This window comes from Eubalaena glacialis, chromosome 16, assembly GCF_028564815.1.
Source record: "Eubalaena glacialis isolate mEubGla1 chromosome 16, mEubGla1.1.hap2.+ XY, whole genome shotgun sequence".
Lineage (NCBI taxonomy): Eukaryota > Metazoa > Chordata > Mammalia > Artiodactyla > Balaenidae > Eubalaena > Eubalaena glacialis.
The window spans coordinates 84,847,582-84,869,844 of NC_083731.1; the positions used below are offsets into that span (position 1 = coordinate 84,847,582).

Here is a 22,263-nt window from a genome sequence, read left to right on the forward strand (position 1 = left end):
TTACTTGTTTATATGTTTATTAAGTCTTCCCCATTATAATGGGTGGAAGCTCCAGAAGACGGGGAATTTTGTTCATCTTATTCAGAAGTGTCTTCAGCATCTGACATATAGTAGGCATTCTTTTGTTGAACAAAGGAACAGTTATAAACTCATGTGGATAATCTATGCCTTAGCTATTCATCTGTAATTACTGACATATTTGTATCTAACTACTCATACTTAAAGTTATTTATAAGCTATGTGACTTTTGGCAAGTTACTTTACATCTTCAAGCCTCAGTTTTGACATCTCTAAAATGGAGCTAATAATGGTACCTAATTTATAGGGTTATTGGGAGAATTAGGTGAATTAATTCATATCAATCAGTTCAAAAGTGCATGATACATAGTTTACTACTCTGTATATTTTAGTTACTGGTTAGTATGAAAGTATGACCTTTTTGTTTATTCATTTTTTATTAAGGAACATTTCATAACATTTGTAGAAGGAAAGAGAATTATATGATGAATCCTCATGTACCCATTACCCAGTTTCAATAATTATTAACTTATGGCCAATTTATTATATTTATATCCTTTACTCTCACTTTTTTAAAAAAGGAAAATTATAACTTGAGATTATTTAAGACATCCTAGGTGTTGTAAGCTACAGCTAGAAATTACTGCTGTGATAATATACGAAACAAATATTTTTATTTAAAAGAGAAATCAACTTATTTGATTATTAAAAGGAACCAGGTAACCACTGGCTTCCAGTGCTCTGTCACCAGCAGGACACTTATGCCAGTGTAACAAAGCACAGGTGGGCAGCCCCATCCTCCATCCCTCAATTCCATACCACAGGGCTAGTCCAGAAAGAAACTGGATCATCCAGGGTTACACAGAAAGATCAGAAGGAACAGCTGGAAGCTAAAAGAGACTGAAAAGGATCAATAAGCTCTAATTGCTTCTAGAACATCATAGAAAAAAATTTCAAAAGAGACTTCCTAGCATCTGTTCTCTTGAATAACTTATAATAAGGGTTATGGTTGTCCATCCCCTGGAATCCCCAATGTTAGACACATCTTAGACTGTTGTGACTGCAGTCCACAGTGGGCTTCTCTTAAGCCAAAATCATTTCAGACCTATGCTCAAGGATTCCCTGAGCATATGAAGTATGAAGACACAGGAGGAGAAAGAAGCACAGGGACCCTTACACATGTGCTTTCTGGAACAGGTGTTTGGGCCACACAGCACATGACCGGGCTGCAGGTGAGGTTATTTATGACAGTTTTTACAAAGATACTGATCTCTCTGGAGAGCAGCACTGTCTAATAGGACTTTCTGAGATGATGCAAATGTTCTATGTCCATGCGTCCAGTATATTAGCCAGAAGCTACACACGGCTTCTGAGCTCTTGAAATGTGGCTGGTGCAACTGAGGAACTGAATTTTAAATTTTATTTAATTTTAATTCATTTAAACTCAAAAGGTCATATGTAGCTCATAGATACCAATGCAGCTTTAGAGGGTCTAGCCTTTCGCCAAATGTTTAAAACATCAATAACTAATTTAAACACACTGGTTTATGAATTTACTTCAAGAAATACATACTTAGCAATAAAAATAAAGAAATTAAAAGTTGTTTAATTATGTTTTGCCTGATTTTAAATAGTGGAAACTAAAATAAATAGAATCACTGTTAATAGGCCCTCATGAAAAATCTGTCTTATCTCATATGATCATTATATTAAAACTTACAAAATCAGATTCTTCAGGTCAGAGGAGTAGTTGATTGTCACCAGTTCCATGGCTTTCTGTAAATTCTCTCGCTGAATTCCTGCCAAAGAGTTGCAAGCCAAAGCCAACACAACTTTTCCTAATGATATCAGATCTGCTTGCTGACATGAAAGAATAAATATAACTTTTAATTTTTCTTTTATAGGTACAAACTTAATACACTGACACTACTGCCTGCATGGAAAAAGCATCTTTACAAAGAAGCTGAAGAACTCAGCACAAGGTTCCCAGGTATTGGCGCTTATCAGTCACCTGGGAGCTTATTAACAAGACCATTTCTGAGCCGCTCCACCCCAGATTCTCATTCAGGAGGTAGGGGAACAGGCCCAACATTTTTAAAGCACCCAGGTAATTCTAATGAAGGTAGTTCTAGGGGGATACTTTAAGAAACATTACCTGAAGCAATTCACATGCCAACTACAGAACTGCTGCTTTAAATTTTTTTTCTAAATTTTTATATTTAAATAGAGCTGATACTCTTACTATTACAAGAAATCTGAGGTTGGTTACCATATAGTTAGTTGCTTTACAGTGATCATTACAATTCATGATAGGCACTTTTCTCATTTTCCATGATGCACAAAATATAGTGAGAGTTCATTTGAAGAAAAGTAATTCCCTTATTCCAAACACAGCAGCAGCATTACCTGATTTCAGAGTACGTTCCCTAGACACTGACAATGTTGCAAACCCCCATGACATTCCATCTGCCGTTGTTAATAGACCGTTTTTATACTATAAAAGATCTTTAAGCTCTGTAACCACCTGATTTCCTACCCTTTTTTTGTTTTTTTTTTAAAGATTTCCCACTCTGAGGCTTTCCTTCAAAAAGAATTTTTAAAAGACAGCTGGCTGAATTGAGGTAAGCTCTCTACCACCTATTAAAAAGCCGGGAAACAGAACCGTCACCCCAGGTGGCCCTGCTTGGCAGGTGAACTATTAATGATCACATGCCTAGGAGACAATGGAGTAGTTCAGAGTTCAATGAAATCATCTGAAGTCATTTTTACAGAAAACTTACATAAATCTTCACAATCTGAGATCTCATCTTAATTATTGGATACATGTTTATTTATGGAATATTGATTTAGTATAGGAGTTTTCAAACCTAGTTTTACATTAAAATTCACCTGAGAAGCTCAAAAAACAAACAAAAAATCACCCAGTGGCTATCCATTCATCCTCTTCTGGTGTTATTAGTCTGGGGCAAGATCTATGTATTGGTATTTTTCAAACCTTCATAAGAGATTCAGATATGCAGCCAGGGTTGAGAACCACTTGTTTCGTGGAAGTTTATAAATGGTGTATTTGCAAAATCAGGTGAGTATTTCAAGGCAATCACTAATGAAACTTTAGGACTATATAGCTATCCTTAACAACATTCTACCCAAATAGTAAAGAATAGAAGGAAAACAAACTCCATTATTAAGATAACATTAAAAAGTTCAAATTTAAAAATTTATCCAAATCTAGCACGTATGAATCTGACACTCTGAGCCTACGATCCTATAATCAGCGGAAAAACTGATTAGAGAAACAACTTTGAATCTATCAGGAAAAGAGATGCCAAGGATTCATGCCAGAGAAACTTTGAAACTTCATTAGTGGCAGAGTTAGGGGCCCAGGCTGGTGGGGGGGCGGAGGTGACAAGGGGAGGGGCGCGAATACTGTGGCGTCGTTTCTGTTCTCCGGATGGCTCTGCCATGACTGAATTCAGGAAGGGTTCCTCACAGTCATTTTCAAGATCAAGGAAAACATTCACAGTTATATTAATGAAATCCTAAAAATGCTGATCGAGAGAAATCAGTACACGTAAAAGCTAACTGTAAATTTCTACAAGTGTTTCAATCCAATGTCATCAGCAAAGTTAAGCTTGTTATTGTTTATTAAGTATTTCAGCAGCATGTAGCAACACACAGCTTCCCAACCCTTAAACAGTAAAATCTTCAGTTTAGCTCCACCCTGAATTGATGCTGTAACTAAACCTCCCACCTAGAACATTCCGTTATTCCCTATTACGAGATAGGAAAACCAAAGTGCAAGACAGCTGAAGGACTGTTATGGGTTTAAAAAATAAGGCCATCTGATTCTGAGTGTAAACGCCACCTTTCTGAAGCTGACTCAAGGTGGGAATACCCACTTTTAGAAATAGAGTATACATGTCACATAATCCAGACTAAATTAGAACTGATCTTTTTAAATAAAAGAGGTTAATGAAGTCCTGCTTAATTAAGAGAGTTTAACATCGTAAAAACTCAGTAACTCTCCTTTCCTTATTTCCCAGCTAAGTAATTTTCCATTGGTTATTTTGCTTCTTACCTCCATCTGGCTTTGCCCCCCATTTGTTGAATTCTGGAGGTTTTCCCCCCAACTCATTTTCAGTTTCTTCCTGATTCTTGACTTCTTGATTTTTCTCTGATTCTATCTATGGCTCTATTTATGTCCATTTTACTGAAAGTCAGTCTCTATTCACGTGTCTGAAACAGACTATGAAAAATAGACTACAAGAAACAATGCACTCCTTTCTCATGTAACCTCTTCTCTGTAAAATCACAATCCCCTGTTTGGGATACCTTTAATTCTCTCCTTTACCTTACTATAAGCTATATGGAAAATCTACACATATATACCCACTCCAAAAAAAAAAAAAAAAAGGGAAAGAAAAGAAAACCTGATACAACTTTTACCACTGAAAAATAAAGGGAGGGTGACAACTGGTTGAAAGTAGCCTAAGTTTATGAATGAAGGCAGTTCCTAACTTACCAATCAGTTGCCCCAAATCCTTACTTTAAAGTTATTTGTTTTGAAACTCTGGGTTTATTTTTTCTTATGAAGAGTTGTTTTTCAAGGTAACTAACTACACAACCCATAATATAACTCCAATAACGGACATTTGCAAATAAAAAATGGAAAACAACACTGATGTGATACTCACAGAAAAACAAAATCAAACTAGTCTTATCTTATACGAGTAATTAAAAAGAAAAAGGAACTATTCAGAATAGAAAAGAATGAAGAGATACCATGAGACTGCACGTAAAAAACAAAACTGGAAACATGGGGTTTCCAAATACTTGCAATAGAGGCTGATGGCACTGGTTCTAAATAATGTCTGATTTCTCTTTAAAAGTTTAATATTATTTTCCTGGATATATAAAGATCACTAGTATTTTAACAGTCAATAACCAGTCACTTTCAGGAGCACAAAGATTCTGAAGAAAAATTTTCAGAGCCAATTAGTTAGGCACTAAGTATAAGACAGAAGATAAGCAGGAAAACAGCTAAGAAACAACCAACCTAGATAAGAAAGAGGGAGCAAATTCCCTTCTGCAGAAGAAAGCTGCTAGGGCTGGGGGCTGGGGGCTGGGGTTGGGGGGTAGCCAGGTTCTTCCATGGAGAGCCCACTAGATGGCGCTACCAACCAGAACAGCTTGGCTGCTGCTGGGGGTAGGTGGGCACCAGCAGAGGGGAAGAAGCTGTGAAAAGGCTGCATACAACTGAATGTGATGAGTGGCTCTAAGTCTGGGGACTGCACTGTCCACGGTCCAGTAGCAAAGGAAGAGGTTTATGCATGAATCAACTGTAATACTAAAAACTACCTGGACTCTACTTCTCCTTCTGGCCTTTCCTTTTGTTCTGAAATTTTGTCTCATAAAGTGAACTAAAATCTTTCAAAGATTTAAAGAAAAGAGAATGAAATGAGAAGGACAGTGGGAAGGTAAGGTATTCTCCTCCTTGTTTCTCCATGTAAACAAGAGATTCTGCCTTACATCAAACTTCTGTAAGTTAATAAATGTTCAGAAACAACAAAGATCTCTTACATGAAAGAAACTAACATTGTCCTAAAATGACAACTGCATACCCTCCAAAAAATATGAATACAAACTGAATGATATGAAATATTTACTTTAAATAGCTACATTACTTGCACAGGGTAATCAAAGCAAAAGCAACTACACTTAACGCTCCTTGCAGAGGTAGGTTCTTACTCTCCTACACATTGTGTAAATCAAGAAATAAAAACTAAATAGCTAAGAACAAAATGGGACCTAAGTCCACAATATTATGATGAAGTCAGACTATAACCAAATTCTAATAATGTACAAGAAGCGAGTGATAGGCTTTGGTTAAGCAAAAGAAAAAAATCATTTAGAAAACAGTAATACAAAAATTTTCCTTTGAAAATAAAAATTTTGGATTGATAGTGGGACAACTATTCTAAAAGTAAAAATAACAGGTGTGATTTTAACACACTAAAAAGTAAAAAAAGTAAAATGTCATTTAATATATTTCACTTAGCTGACTAATTAATGTTTTAATCTATGCTGAGGACAAATTTCCTTGTCAAATAAATGCATTTTCATTCAAATAGCTGGAGTCTCTGACACTGTCATTAATTCTGTATATTCCAACGTATAAGGGCTCTACACTAAACACACCACAGTGATTAAGAAAATACATGTTCAAAGTTTGCATGGAGACCACCCCCAGCATAAACTGAAATCTAGACTTAAAACCCTGAAAAACTTTAAAATAAACAAAATTTATCTTTAAAATAAAAAAATCAAGCCTTAAGTTATTAAGTATCCATGTTAATTCTTACTCACCTGGTATTGAGCCATTAATGCCAATGGATTATTATTCTGACTGTTATCAAATGTTAAAACATCAAAAACTCCAACACAATTTACTCGCAACCTTTAAAGACCAGAAAATTTAAAGAAAATAATTAAAATGAGATTTTAAAAAAATTACATACTACTGGAAATTGAACATTTCTTATGATATTAGGAGGGATCTCAGAATCCTATCCAGTCTTACCTCCTGTCCTACCCCCCTATAACCTCTATCAATCACCATTTTAGAGATGACATCACAGACATCAAGTGATAGGCCTATGGTTATAAAAGTCAGGAATGGATAAAGCCAGGACTATAACACATCTTTTGACTACCAGGCCAGTGGTCTTTTCACCAAACCTAGTTGGTTCTTTATTAGTTATTCATGAAAAGAGAACTAGTTAGCTTCTTAACATGTACTAGGCACATTCAAAGCATTTTATATGTAGTAATTCATTTGCTCCTCTCAATAATCTTAAGAGGCAGGTACCTTACAAATATGGAAAATGGAGATAATAATACTACCTGTCTCACAGACTGTTGAACACATAGATGTTAATTAAGTAACTAACAGAGCCAGGATATGAACCCAGGTAACCTGGTACTAGACCTTGAGCTCTTTATGCTATGCTACCCAAGACAACTCTCAAAATTTCAGCAACTCAAATAAAACTCTAGTGAAGTCAAGGTCTGTGTTACTTAACCCTTTATCACTGGTTCTCAAAGCATGAAACCCAATCAGCAGCAACAGCATCCGTCACCCAGGAACTTGTTAGAAATGCAAATTCTAAGGCCTCGCCCCAGACTTCCTGAATGAGAACACTGGGGGTGGAGCCCAACAGCCTGTGCTAAGCCCTCCAGGATATTGGGACTCATGACAAAATTTGAGAACCACAGTTGTACACAGAAAAGTTGTACTGATACTGTTTGATATCCCCCCAACCTTAACCATACATACCTCCCAAACCCTCACAGGATCTTGGTTAATAACCAGGCATCTTATTAAGAATTCAACATTTTAAAAAAACTTACAAATGAACTCAAAGTCACGGCAGTTCTTCTGGATGGAATATATGAAAAGGTAGAATTAAAACAAATCATCATGCTATGTTTACTAAGCTGTCACAGGTTAGATGCTCAATAAAGAAGCCAAAACTCAAAATGCTAGTACCTTGTTTTGCCAGTTATCAGAATCTTTGTTGGGTCCATAACTCGACATGCCAAACCTGCTGTATGAATGGTACGCAATGCAGAACTCAGTTGGACAATATATGCCCAAATAAGAGATTCTGGCAATAATCCAGCATGCTGTCTGGGCAATGGTCCATCGTGTTGACCTATAAAAGCAAATAAAAAAATGGCATCTTCATTTAAATAATTAACTAAAAGACTAAAACATGCAAACCGAGAAGAATTTAAGAAACAAACCCAAATTTTCTTATTTATGATATTATACCTTTATATTGTTAGCAGCAGCAGAGCTCTCACTGAGCTTCTCTTTTCTGTGACCATTATAATTATTGCACAAAAATTATTTAAAGTAAGAATTTATACTTAATTGTGAGCCAAATAAATGAGTTCAGATTAAAAACAGGAACTGCAGAGATTGTTTTTCTTAAAGTATGGCTAGCCCTTGCCTACATCACCGTTCAGGTGTGTGTGGCCTGAGGGAAACAGAAGTCTCTGCCATCATTTACGTTGAGTGTTTTCTTACTCTCCTTGTACAGCTCAGCCTCCCCTATTACCGCCAAGTCAGTCGGACGAAATGACATCCAATTCACAAAAACATAACTGGAAAACACTGAATGTCACTTATGTGCAATGAAGAAACACAAAAATAACCTGGTCTACCATGAAAAGTAATCCTTTTGATTCTATCAACTCTTGTTAAGTGCTTCTTGATACTACTTTCTGGGTCACTGTTAAGCAGCAGAAAAGAAGCCGTATAAATTTAATCTAGATTTTGTAATTATTTCAGGGAATATGACTTTATAAATCCAAGTGTTCACATGGTTGTAAACAAACCTTTTCTGAATCAGTTATAAAAGCAACACAGTTAAATGGTTAATTGTGGAGATAATAAATAGCAAATAAGGAAGAGCAAATACAAAATTCAAAAACTGCTATCCCTCAATTTAGACAGAACTAAAGATAATACCATCTGGAAAACAGTGCTAGATGACTCAAAAAGTAGCTCTAGTGATAAACGTCAAGACAACATCAAAGACAACCACGAAGAGTTTAAATAAAACTATTTAATACGTGTGGTAATAAGGAAAAGAAATATTTATAGCAAATATTTATAGCTACATATTTATAGCAAATATTTGGTGCATACTGTGTGCCAGATTCTGTCTAGTTACTTCACCCACATTATGTCATTTTAAACCTCTTATCACAATCCTTATATGGTATGCTATTATTATTGCCACTTTCTTATCAGTATATTTATTACAATATGCGATTTTTTAGTTTGTTTTAAATTAACAAATTAAATAGTATAAGAAAGGATTATACTTCCATTTATGTCTCTATAAGTTTATACAAACACTGGCTCTTTATTCCTTCTTTTTTTAATATTCATATTGGGAAAACAGAGGATTGCCTTGTATTATATAAATTGTTGTAAATTAAAGTATATATGGTACATTTAGGGAAGTTACTACCATTCAAACAATACTTTTAAATACTAGAAAAAGAACTGATTCCTAGGAAAATGTAAACATAATATATCAAATAGTCAGACAACACCAAAAACAGAATTAAGATTAAAAAAAAAAACTGGAAAGGAGTGCTATAAATCAGTGGTTCTCAACATGGGTCCGTGTTGCCCCCTCAGGGACATTTGGAGGTACCTAGAGATATTTTTGGTGTCACAACTGGAGGAGGGGCTGCTCCTGGCATCTAGTGGGTAGATGGCGGGGATGTAGCTGAACACCCAGCGATGCCCAGAACGGCCCCGCACAAATAATTATCCAGCCCCAAATGTCAGCAGTGCTGAGGCTGAGAAACCCAGCTGTAAATTAAAGCCAACAGTCACTTCACAGGTGTTATTACTAAAATAAACTTGAACAACTACAGCTATATTCATCTGTAGGAAAAGTTATACCACATCCCCTTCAACAAAATTATGTATGTGCTACAGATGACATGGCAAAAGGAAACAAATGACCACACTATGTGACCAGATTTTTAATGTGAAACAGCCATGCAACCACAGCTTTCTTCTTTCAACTGTCAGAAAGCACAGTTACAAGTAAACAGAATACATTTTTATCCATAATGCCAGTTCTTAAAGGAGTCATGATCCAAAAGATACTGGAATGTGGACTCAAGTCTTCTCCCTCCTTACTTCCTCTCAGGATATATTCAGGAAAATCTTTAACAAATTAAAAACCACTGCAAAGAATGGAATGTTTCTTTCCTGCCCCCATACAAGAAAATGATACATTTTCCTTCCCCCAAAACATAAACTAATTAATAGACATCGCAAAATGGATTTATTTTTACTCTGAAACAACTTACCCTTTAATAATCATTTGTTAGGATGTAATTAAAATATTTTGGTTCTTTGCAATATTTGAACTAAAAAACAATTCTTTAAGTAAATATTAGAAAGGGGCAAAAAAAGAAAATATTCCCCATTTAAGTAAAAGTTACCTGAAAATTTATTTTGAAGACTAGTTCCTTAAGGAACACGGAATCCCACCTTCAAGCAAAAGCATTTGTTTAGGGAAATAATTACATATTGACAAATGACACACAGTCACACTGGAGTATGCAAAACAAAACAAAACACAACAAAAAACCAAGACTGGAAAGAAATATACCAAGAGACGTGCTTTGGGTGGTGAAGTTACAGGGATTACTTTTCAATTTACTGAATTTTCCAAACCATCTTTATTCAGAAAGCATTATATTTTTTAAAGAAAAAAAATTTTAAGAGGAAAAAAAACTTTTATCGTATTCTCAGCTACTTAAATTTCAGGTATTTACATGAGTCTTTCATCACCCACCTTCATCTCAGTCTATACATGTACATAACATGTTATTTCCTAACTTGTTACATATTGACTCCATTTCTTTAAGGTATTTCTTTTTTAAATGCAATAGGGTCTTTACGCTGAATGATTACAGGGCTAAATTTACATGTATTTTAAAATACAAAACTACTCTTCCACAGAGCAAAGGCATTTGTCAGACACAGCTTGCTTGCATCCTTTTCTTACCCCACTTTCTCTTCGTGAAATAGGCGTCCGCATTAGGGTCATTAAAGTGTCTGCTCATCATAGTCTCTCCTCCAGCGTGGAAATCATATGCAAACACAAGAGCTTAAAATAAAACACAAACGCTCATTACTGCAATCTGGCTTCAAATAATGAAGCCCACTAGCAGAAACACCATTACAAGTCACTCACAAGGCTCTGCAAAAGCTTTAGTGGTAAACACTTCACGCAAGGTCACGATATTTGAGTGCTGGATTTTCTTCCACATGTCCACCAATACCATGCACTTTGTGTTAACAAGACGAAAACCTGAAGAAGAAAAAATTTTCTGCTAACCTGTAAATGACATCTCCCCCTTATTTCATCAGAAATGTGCAGAAAAAGCCATGTTATATATCACTTATGAAATACTAATTTCCAAATGAAATAATATATGTATTATCCTTTAAATTCATGTTAAATAAACTCATTTAGGAATGTTTGAATAATCTCAGCCTCACTAATATGCTCCTAAATGAGGATAATTTATCTTCCTTACCATGTATCCTCCGAAGGCAATAAGGCAGGTCATCTTTGCTATTTACAGCTTTGTAGCAGGACGTAATGTATCCAAAATTACTTGATTTCTGTATCCGGTTGGGTGGTGGCAGTGGTTCTAGAGGGAACAGGCTATGGTAGCTGTCAACTTCTGTAGGGACTGCTAGAGTAATTTGTAAGAAGACGACTTTAACTTGCAGACATTCACAAATCTCTCAGATCTCAAAGTAATGAAGAAGAAACCAACTCTAAAACCAGATATCAAACACACTCTGTATTCTAGAACAGTCTCGACATTTATAACAATTCTATAGGAGACACTCGTCTCACTATCAATAAAAACAGGCGTTATAAAACAACAAAAGAACAACTAGATTTCATGCACTCAAAAATATTTGTCTTTTATAACAGCACACCACTCTTGTTTCTCAGCTGTTAGAAACAATTTGCATTATTACTTACGAGATATTAACCATTTCTGATTCTGATGTAAAATAAAAATCAAGATAGTTTTTTTCTTTAAACATCTTATTTTGTACAAAACATATTTAGACAATGGTGTTAAGTATATGAAATTCTTTCTTTTTTAAAGAAATTGAAAACAAATAACAATAAACTGGAGTGTATATGTAATATGTCTGTGTATGTATATCGATTTATATGTACAAATATAGCAATCTGTATCAAACTCTCAAACCATTCAGTGGAATAGCACAGTTTGAATACCTAGCAAAACACAAAAGAAAAAAACTAAAACAGCTTTACCACTATGCCTGCCATGTTCCCCTGTATTTCCTATTACGAAATACAAGTGAAACGTCATTAAGAAATTCCAGAAGACAGGTTCAAAATGACCTCTCTGCCTTTACCAAATATTTACACTCATTATCTCTTAGTTCTTGAAACAATTCTATGAGATAGGATTCCCTATTTCATAAACAAGGAAAGTGAAAATCACACATCTAGAGAGGTAGTTGAGATGCAAACCCAGGATTCTGATTCTGTAGTCTTGTGCTCTTAACCCCTAGATCGAATTTTGGCCATAGTGAAAAACAAACATCAATTCATTGTTAACTTTCAAACCAAGGTCAAGGCACGTTCTACTGAAAAAAGGCGGTATAAGGGAAGTATACACACAAGTGAATATAGCTGTAACTTTTGCCCATTTACTATTTTTTATTTGAACAATCAGTTCAATTTCCACAAAGAAACAAATGATGAATAAACGTTGTTTCCTAGTTTTTTGATAAGGGAAGTAATTAATTTCAAATTAGTAAAAATATATTGAGTATCCACTATGTATTAGTGAACACATATTAATGAAATACGGGTTCTTATAAAGAGGCTTAGAGAAAAAGGATTGAGATTTACATAAAACAATACAGTACCAAGCCAAACAGCTTTTAAAAAAGTACAATTCACCATGGCACTGGTTCTTAAACTCTTAGCACCCTTCAGAATTACCTAGAGGCTTGTTAAAACACAGTTTGCTGGGTCCCATGCCCAGAGTTTTGAGTCAGTAAGTAGGTCTAAACCAGGGCCCAAGGATTTGCAATTCTAACAAGTTCCCAGGTGATAATGAAAAGTTGCTGTTGGGTCAAGTGCTTTGAGAACCACTACACATGGAAATGCAAAGCCATGGAAAGGAAAGCCAGTTCCAAGGATATTAGGAAAGATCTTACAGAAGATTTGGCATGTTTACTACAAAATGATGGATGAGACTGCTTCCAGTGAGCTAAAACAAATGGAAAGGGTGGTCAGACAGCTAACAGACCAACAACAAGGACTTGAAATTTACTACACCAAACACCGGTACTCAGAGCATCAGTGTGACAAACAGACTGAGTGAGGGACACAATAAGCTAAAAATCTTACGCCCTGAACTCCCTTCTCCCTCCGTCTACTTTCAGGCAAGTCATGAATTCTACACACTGAAGGAAAAAAATTGTGCTTCAGTGGAAAACAGTGCACTGTCTAAAGGATAACCCTCTGGTGTCTGATTCTGATTCTGTGGAAGATATTTTACACCCCTGTAAGCTGTAAATAACTGATAAATACTGCACTGCAAAATAATTCTCGTCTATAGGCAATTCTGTCTGGTGAAGGCTCGACGGACTTCCCTCCTCCCCTGTGGAAAGGACAGTTTGCACATTTGTTTCAATATTCCTGATCTATGATGTGTCTTGTAATATATGATTGGCTCCCTCACAACTTAAATAAAATCTTTAGTACTTTCTCCTTCTTACATCTGTACATCCTGATTTTAACCTTTTTCTGGAAAATCATCTTTTAACCCTACATTTCCCAGTCTACTCTGAAATAATCATATGTGGCCTAATATTAACCTTGAAAACCAAATGTTTCCCTTAATAGACAGGAATATTCATTTGTTGTTCTGCTGTTCTTTGTTTCTAGTTCAGTTTAACAAATGCACAAAATTAAGTACCAATAAAGGGAACAGGGGTGCCTCAATCACTGTTTGGCATCAAAAATCAAAGTAAAGAAAACCAACTTGGAAGATCCCAGACAAATGCACTCCTTAGTTTAGCCCAATTTTTAGTCTGGGGCTCAGTTCAACCAAATAATATTAAAAATAATGATAAAGAAAATTTTAGTTTCTTTCCTCTATTCAACCCAACGTCCCCTCAAAGAACATAGAGAATGATAGACTGGATCTAAGATAGTGAATGTCTGAGGTTCACCATGGTAAACCTATGGCAGAGTTTCTCAAGCTCAGCACTAGTGACATATTGGACCAGACAATCCTTTGTTGTCGGGGACTGTCCTGTGTACTGCAGGGTATTTAGCAGCATCCGTGGCCTCAACCCACTCGCAGCCAGTAGCACCCCGCTGCCAACTGTGACAATCAAAAATGTTCCAGACGTTGCCAAATGACCCATGAGGGATAAAATCATTCCTGGCTGAGAACCACTGACCTACAGGAAATAAATTATGATTTGAGTTGAGAAGTACTAATTTGATGAAAGTATGAAGAATGGAAAGGAAAAGGGAAAGGAAAAAGTCAGTAAGACCAAGATTAATAAATGAGTCAAAATGAGTCAAAGGTTAATAGTAAACATGAGACATGAAAAAGATCAGAGAGAGAGCAGCGACAGAAAAAACCACTTATTAAACCTTGTTTGAACACAGGCGCACAGAATTGGATTAACCACAATCTTTAGTTTGTGACACTCAAATCACTAGTTCATGTCTATGCATGGCCTGCTTTTATTCAGTTAATTATTCTTAATAATATGGTAAGCATCTGCAAACTTGGCACACAAAACGAAGGCTCAGACCTTGACTTGAATGGTCATCTAAATACATGGTTCTCTACCAACCTCTGCCTTCCTTCTCTCTCTTCCTTCCCTTTATATATAGTTTCATTATACCTATATGTATTCCTCAAAAGTTTATTATGTATGTGTATGTATATATGCATATACACATGCATTTATTGATAATGTAAATACATATATAAATTTCAACTTTATAAAAAGGTATCATGCTCTATGTGGTCTCTCGCAGCTCACTTTTTAACTTAGTATTACATTACTGAGATTCTTCCATATTACTGCTTTCTTCATGAAGTGTACTTTCTTCATTTAAACAGCTGTATAATATTCCATTGTCTGACAGTATCAGTTAATTCACCCACTGTCCTTCAAGATGAGCGTTTGGATTGATCAAAGTTTCTGCTATTGTAAGCAGTGATGTTATGGATACTTTATACATTTTCTAGTTAAAAATATATAGTTTACCTATATCTGGGAGCAGAACTGCTAGATCACAGGGTACACAGATATTCAACTTCGGGAATTTTCCAAAGTGATAACACATTCACCAATTTATACGACCAACAGCAATGTACTGGAGAACCTGTGGATCCATATCCTAATACTGCGCATGGTCAGACTTTCCAATGATATCTTATTTGTCTTTCCCTAATCATCAATGATGTTCAACATTTCTTCATAGATTTTTTGTTGTATGAATTTCCACTTTCTTGAAATGCCTATTCCTACCTTTCGGCCATTTTTCTGTTTTGTTGTGTTTTTTTTTCAGGCTCTTACTAATTTGTGGTTTTTATTTTCTTTGTCAATTGTGTAAATATCTTCTTCAAGTTTTTTCTTTTCTATAGAAATCTTTGGAGTGTTTTTAATTTTTTAAAATTAATTAATTAATTAATTAAATTTTTGGCTGCCTTGGGTCTTTGTTGCTGCGTGCCGGCTTTCTCTAGTTGTGGCGAGCGGGGGCTACTCTTCATTGCGGTGCGTGGGCTTCTCATTGCAGTGGCTTCTCTTGTTGTGGAGCACCAGCTCTAGGTGTGCGGGCTCAGTAGTTGTGGCACTCAGGCTCAGTAGTTGTGGCGCACAGGCTTAGTTGCACCATGGCATGTGGGATCTTCCCGGACCAGGGCTTGAACCCGTGTCCCCTGCATTGGCAGGCAGATTCTTAACCACTGCACCACCAGGGAAGTCCCTTTAATCGTAATTCAGTAAAATTTATCAGTACTTTCTTTAAGAGTCAAGAATCTTTGCCTCCAGTATAGGAAATCTTTCTCTACTGAAAGATTAAATTTACTCATTTGTATTTCATAGTACGAATTTTAAAGTTTTGCTTTTGACATTTAAATTCTTAATCTATTTGGAACTGGTTTTTGCATGTGGTTTGAGATCATGGTACAATTGTAACAATACAATCTTTTACCATAAAGAAAACCATTTTTTCCAATGCCTTCCTTTCCCCACTGATTAGCCACCTCTATCACAGAATGTGTCTAGGTTCTCCCTAGTCTGTTCCAGTAATCAATTTGTCTAATCCAGTGCCATTACGACACTGTTTCAGTTACTACAGACTCAAACCAAGCCTCCCTTCCCCAATACACCCAGAATCCTAATCATAATCTTCCAAGTGCTTCAGGTAGTCTTGGACCTTTATTCTTTGATATATTTATCATATACTACGAAAAGCTCTGCTATGCTGTAATATAATAAAAAAATAAAACCAAATCTTGATTAGAGTGTGGAACTTTCAGCCAACCCCCCAACCTTCCACAGAGGGGAGAGAGCCTGGAGACTGAGTCAGTCACCAAGAGCCAGAGATTTAATCAACCACGCCAAGACAATGAAACATTCATAAGAACTCCTAAACAGAGGGATTCAGAGGGCTTACAGGTTGGTGAGCATGAGGAGGTGCTGGGAGGCTGGCATACCTGGAGAGGGCACGGAAGTTCCCCACACCCCACCCTATCCCCACACTTTGCCCCATGTATCTCTTCCATTTGGCTGTTCCTTGAGTTGTACTCTTTATAATAAGCCAGTAATAGTTTACAAAGTGCTTTCCCGAGTTCTGTGAGTCATTCCAGCTAATCGCTGAACCTGAGGGCATGTTGTGGAAACCCCCAAATTTGTAGTTGGCCAGACAGAAGTTTGAGTAGTCTGGGTACCCCATTTCAGCTGGCATCTGAAGAAGGAGTGGTCTTATGGGACTGAGCCCTTAACAATTAAATTGTTAGGACACGAATTAGGTGTCAGAAGTATTATGAGTAAGAATAGCTCATGTGCTTTGACTGAAATTATACTGAATCTATAGATTAGTTTACAAAAATTGACAATCATTATATCCTCCTATTCATGAATATCGTATATCACTCTCTATATTTATCTTATTTAACACCTCTTAGTAAGTCTCTGCCACTGATATCTTAAACATCTTTTGTCGTATTTATTCCTAGGTACTGATATTCTGAAGCCATTGTAAATAGCATCTTCTCTTTTAATTTTTTTTTTTTTTTTTTTTACCCTAGCTAGGGCCTCAAGGACAATGCTTAATAATAAGGAAAATTCCAATGTGAACATTTCAAAGGCTATGACAGATACGTTTCCTGCCCAGTCTTAAGACATAACAGCCAGACAGACATATTCCTTTGAATTCTTTAGCGATCAAGAAGATACACAGTGGACTATGCTGAATCCGTGATTACAACCAGGTGTTTTGAGATTATCGCTACAGCAAATGTATTCCTACTGTATTATTTATAAAGTTTTCCTAAATTACACATTTCATTGTGCCTATACCGAATAAGCTAGGGAAAGAGATTTTAATGCTCTCTGAGAAACATCATGGTACAGTCAGAAAAACCGAGGTTTAGATCCTGACTTGGTCAGATAATTACTAGCCACTTGTTCTTAGAGGCAAGTTACTTAACCTGCCTGTTAACTTCAGTTTCCTCATATATAAAACAGAGGTGATAATATTAGTATCTATACCACAGGAGTTCCTGTGAGGAAAAAACTTACACACAGAAAGCCTTAGTACCCTGTCTGGCATGCCACAGCCTCAATAATAATAACACTCACCTCCCCACCCCTACTTAAGTACCTATACTTCATCGTTTCAAAAGATAATAATATTCTAGTGCACGATGAGGTAAATCACCATGAATTCTAAAACTACCTATTTTTTGGATGAACTAGAATCTTGTCACATGTAGAATTCTTTGAAAAAAACTAGATGATCAATGGCATCTTGGAATTCTTCTTAAGTAGGTTTCAAATAAATATAGTCATAAAATAGTAATTAGCTAGCTTAAGGCATAAAAACATGTAGGACTACATAAGGATTATACTCTCCTTTAAAAGGATCAGTCAACGTGCATTTTACCTGGCATATCTGCTTGATCAATCTGAGCCATTGTTATTAAATGTCTGTTAATCAGCTCCTAAGAAAAGAAAATACGTATATTTACGTCTAAACACAGCTTCTGAAATCTGGACTTTCTATTGCAACTGAATAGCCTGAGTACTAATATTTTTGGCATGTGTACTTTTTAATGTTGGTATCAGGAAATAACATTTCCAATAATGTGAAATGTCTAAATTCCAGTCCTAGATAGACCTGCCCATAGCTAAGGTTGGTTTCAAGTAGCAGTGCTATATATAACCCAGAGCATACGGCTAGCTCTGTGGCCAAGCTCGTTGATAATTCACTCTACAAACATTATACTGGTGCAACTTACTTCTGTGAAATAAAAACATTTCTGAGAAACTAAGAGTAAAATAAAATTCTACATATCAAATAATACCTATTTAACACTGACAAAAAAACTAAATAATTTTATAAAACCTACTTTACAGAAAATATTGAGCTGCCTTAAAATGAAGTTCATTTCTAGGCCAAACTACTTATTAGCCAACTACTACAGATATTGGCAAAAAGTTGTCTAGTGGTTAGAAACCATTTAAGTTACTTATTTATATACTTCAGAGGCATTGCAGTGCACAGGATGTGCGGTGCAGAGAGGTGGCCCATTTAAATAGCTACTCCATGTTCTCCATCCAAACACAGTGACTTGCAACTTTCTTTAAAAATGGGTTTCCTTAAATACATATATCAATTAGTCTCATAAACTCTAAATTCTATCTTCTTTAGTACAGCATATTTGATTAAATGATACAATTTGAAAGGAGCTCTGTTCTTTCTCCAGTTCTTTGCTAAAGCACGACAGACATTAAGTATTTCCACTCCGAACTCTGAAAGCATACCTGTCGGAGTTCATCAGCCATGAAGAAGGAAGGTGCATTCGCTTTTGGTTGCATATAAGCAACATGAGGTGCAGTTGGAGGATAAATATGGTAGTTTGGAAAAACCTGAAAGATAGGAAGGGGGAAAATATAATGATCAATTTTTCTCAATTTATAAGCTTTATCATTATTTCGATAAAGTTTTAATCTTTAAATGACAGTGATAAATTGATACTTTTAATCTTTAAATAATAGTGAATTAAACACCTGAGAATAGCTGTTATTAGTACACCTTCTGAATGAATTCATTTTTAAAATAATCTTTATTGGAATAACCAATTTTTAAAAATCTAGTGAGAAAGGAAACATTTCTTCAGATACAGTAAAATTTTAGCTCCAATGAGAGGCAAAAGGAGCTCTTTGTAAGTATTTTTTTAAGGCAGCTGGAAGAGAGGAAGAAAGTAGATATTAAAGGTGCTTGGGCACAGTCAGATCATGTAGTAACTCTGCCGTGGACGCCCAAAGAACTGTCCTCTTTAAGGGTTTCTAGCGACCAAACTAAACAAAGTGTTATCTAGATACTTGTTAACACTTCAAACTAGAACAGAAAAGAGGACCAACATACTCTGGGTCAGCAGTGGAGGTGAACAGAAGGGTATGACAATATACCTTCCAATCAAACTACAACAAAGTTACTAAATTCTGCTTCCAGCTTCTTGTCTTTGCCTCTTCCACTTGGAATCTTCTCACCCCCCTGCTTTTTTCCCTTTTTCCTCTGCCTCTCCTTCCCTTCAACTGGTCCACGATACAAAATCAAGTACGTCCTAAAATATCTTTTGTTTTATTCTTTCATTTTTAAAGCCAAAACAAACATTTTTTTTTCTCTTTTAAAAATGAATTCAGTTGATTTCTGTTGCCCTCATGTGACTATTCTGCTCTGGACCTCAACCAGGAAGTGATTTTGCAATACTTGTAAGATTTCCTTTAACCTATACCTGAAGGGAGAATAGTGCCTCCTTTTTCTTGCCTTGGTTTCCTTACATCAGGTAGTACAGTTGGGCTTGACTACCTCAGGTTTACCAGGAGCATATTCTTAAGAGTGGTTTGAAGGGTAAAAACATTACAAAAATGTGCCACATATAATCTCCACAAAAACAGCTGAGACAGTTTTGTGACAAAAGAACCTCTTCATAGATTAAACTAACTTTTTTCTACAAATATGATAAATAATTTGTAAATTATTATGTAAATAATTATAAAATATAATAACCCCTCCCCCCAAAAGTAAAACATTGATGGAATTCTTACTTGAAAGAACCAAGGAAAGTCTCTACTCTACCTCAATTATTTGACCTTCAGTTCGGCAAGCTGTTCTGTGATAACTTTTGAAAGATCTCTGACCGAAAACAAAACAAAACAAAAAACTATTAGCTATTTTATTATTTTTTAGAAAGCATTTTACATGATTTACAAGTACTTCTATAAATGTTTTCACATTTATTTCTCATACGATGGCCGTGTGCTTAACCCCATTTACAATCGGGGGACCAGTCTCAGAGGTACTAAGATTCAAGAGTCACAAAACAATGGCAGAAGTGGGACTCTTAAAAAGGAAAAATAAAAATCTGTTGTCTTTCCACTCAAACTGCCTTTTAGTAAAATATTAAATGTAATCAAAATAAATCATTAAGTTAACTTATGGGGTCAAAATCTGCTTACCAAAATCCAAACATACTTTTCATCTAAGGCTGTCAGTTATGATTTTGTCAAATATCTACAGTTTAGACCAGCATTCATATTTTAATGGAATTTGGCTTTCTTACTCATGAGATCTTCATCTACTACTTATTTTTCTATAGTTAAATAATTTTTGAACATGGACAAAATTATGAAACTAAAAATGTACAATTTACGGAACATGACGCTTCCCTCTCGGCCCCCTCCCTCTCTCCTCTCCTCATAGTCCTTTGGTAGCGCTTTCCTTACCCATAATCAGGGCTCCCTAAACCTCCTCCCTCCTTACCAGTGACACATACTGGAGGCCTCCTATCACTGTGTCCTCCACTATCCAGAGTTCTAGCTATTAAATCACTGCCTCGCCTGAGCAAGCATTTATCATCAGTTTGCTTTCAGCAACTACTGATAAGAATCCATCTACTTCTCTAACTACTCTAACTTCAGAGGTGAAACTACCTATATCTATAAACAAAAGTCAGCAAACATCAACTCCAGCTAGCACAAGTACTAGGCAACCCCATAAGCAAAACACGCCATAAAGTACTAAACTAGAGCTTAAATATAACTTCTGATTACAAGCAGATTTGTCCAAAACTAGAGTTATTATTAATGCAGAAACAGATTACTTTGAAGAGGTAAGAAGAGATTAGAATTATCACCGAAGTCAGAAATTAATTACTTTTTCACATCACAGTAAAAAGATACAGGACTGGGTAAACCTCCTCGTTAATCTCCTGAATAAGAAGGAGCTGTTATAAGAGCCCTCTCTTTTCTCCTTTAAATGCAGACATACCATTCCAGTCAAAGGTGCTGGAGTTGTGTCTGTATAGAAGTAAGTCGTCCCACCGACGGTTTCCTTTTGGATCACCTGACCAGAAGATGGAGTCTGAGAAACAGGATTATTAACCGGTGTAGAGGCACTAGAAGGCACCATGTAAGTTGCTGGATTTGGAGTGTGACTTCTTCTTCTGGGGGCAGGAGAAGTATGCGGAGTGATCTTGGGGGAGTGAAGAGGGGAAGATCCAGCAGACAACGACATTCCTGAAGAAGATGTAAAAGTGTTTCTTAGAAAGTAAAAACTGGTTTCAGAGAAAAAAATCTGGAAAATAAAATGCAAACGTTCATTTGGAAGAAACATCTTTAGCAAAATTCTTTAAGTTCGAAAATAAAAGACAATTTTATCTTGTTTTAGAGAAAGCTCTGATTAAAAGCAAATGTAAAGAATTTCTTTTTTTCAAATATAGTCATTCCCAAATAAATTAGGATATTTACTGTAAGAATACGTTTCCTCCATATCAAGGTTTACATGAGAATCTTCAATAATAAGAATTACTGATAACTTAATAAATTAATTTAATCAAAAAGTGAGAAATAACTGGGACTCTATATAATTATGCCTTTTATAAAAGCCTTTCTTTAATAAAAGGCATAATCCCTTTTTTGTAAAGAATCATTTAAAACTATGGCTATTAACAATACAAATATCACATATCCCTAAAATATTTTAGTATCAAAAAATCAAATTATTTAATGAGATTTATTAGATTTCTTTTGGCCAAATACTACTAACAGAATGGTTTGAAAAAACAAAAAAAAACTAAGTCTAGTCTTAGTTGAAATACATGGCAGCTTAAATACCATATTTTTTTTTAAATCAAGAAGTATACTGTTTTGATGCCTTTTGTCTTTAAATAGGCATACTCTATATAGTAGACAACTGAAAATTTCTGCAGATGCATACTCTGTTCTAGTGTGAGTTTTACCTAAACACAACTAGCAAGAAACCATTGTATGCAGAGCATCCTCTATCATGAATCTATGGTGAAGAAAGGGAAAGGACA

The 22,263-nt window shown here is 35.6% G+C and overlaps 1 protein-coding gene across 7 annotated transcripts in view; it reads right to left on the bottom strand.

Moving 5' to 3' along the window:
- PAN3 (poly(A) specific ribonuclease subunit PAN3) overlaps positions 1–22,263 on the bottom strand; it is a 116,309-nt gene that overhangs the window by 13,392 nt on the left and 80,654 nt on the right. For 3 of the 7 annotated variants that reach the window (XM_061170566.1, XM_061170563.1, XM_061170569.1), the window contains 10 exons: positions 21,216–21,463; positions 20,025–20,081; positions 18,707–18,811; positions 17,826–17,883; positions 11,161–11,322; positions 10,815–10,931; positions 10,626–10,727; positions 7,568–7,733; positions 6,385–6,475; positions 1,739–1,878 (listed from right to left, as the gene is read on the bottom strand). In XM_061170566.1, coding sequence (XP_061026549.1) covers positions 1,739–1,878; positions 6,385–6,475; positions 7,568–7,733; positions 10,626–10,727; positions 10,815–10,931; positions 11,161–11,322; positions 17,826–17,883; positions 18,707–18,811; positions 20,025–20,081; positions 21,216–21,463 — 1,246 coding nt within the window. The remainder of the gene's footprint in view (positions 1–1,738; positions 1,879–6,384; positions 6,476–7,567; positions 7,734–10,625; positions 10,728–10,814; positions 10,932–11,160; positions 11,323–17,825; positions 17,884–18,706; positions 18,812–20,024; positions 20,082–21,215; positions 21,464–22,263) is intronic. The other 4 variants (XM_061170567.1, XM_061170565.1, XM_061170564.1 and 1 more) reach the window with 3 other exon arrangements.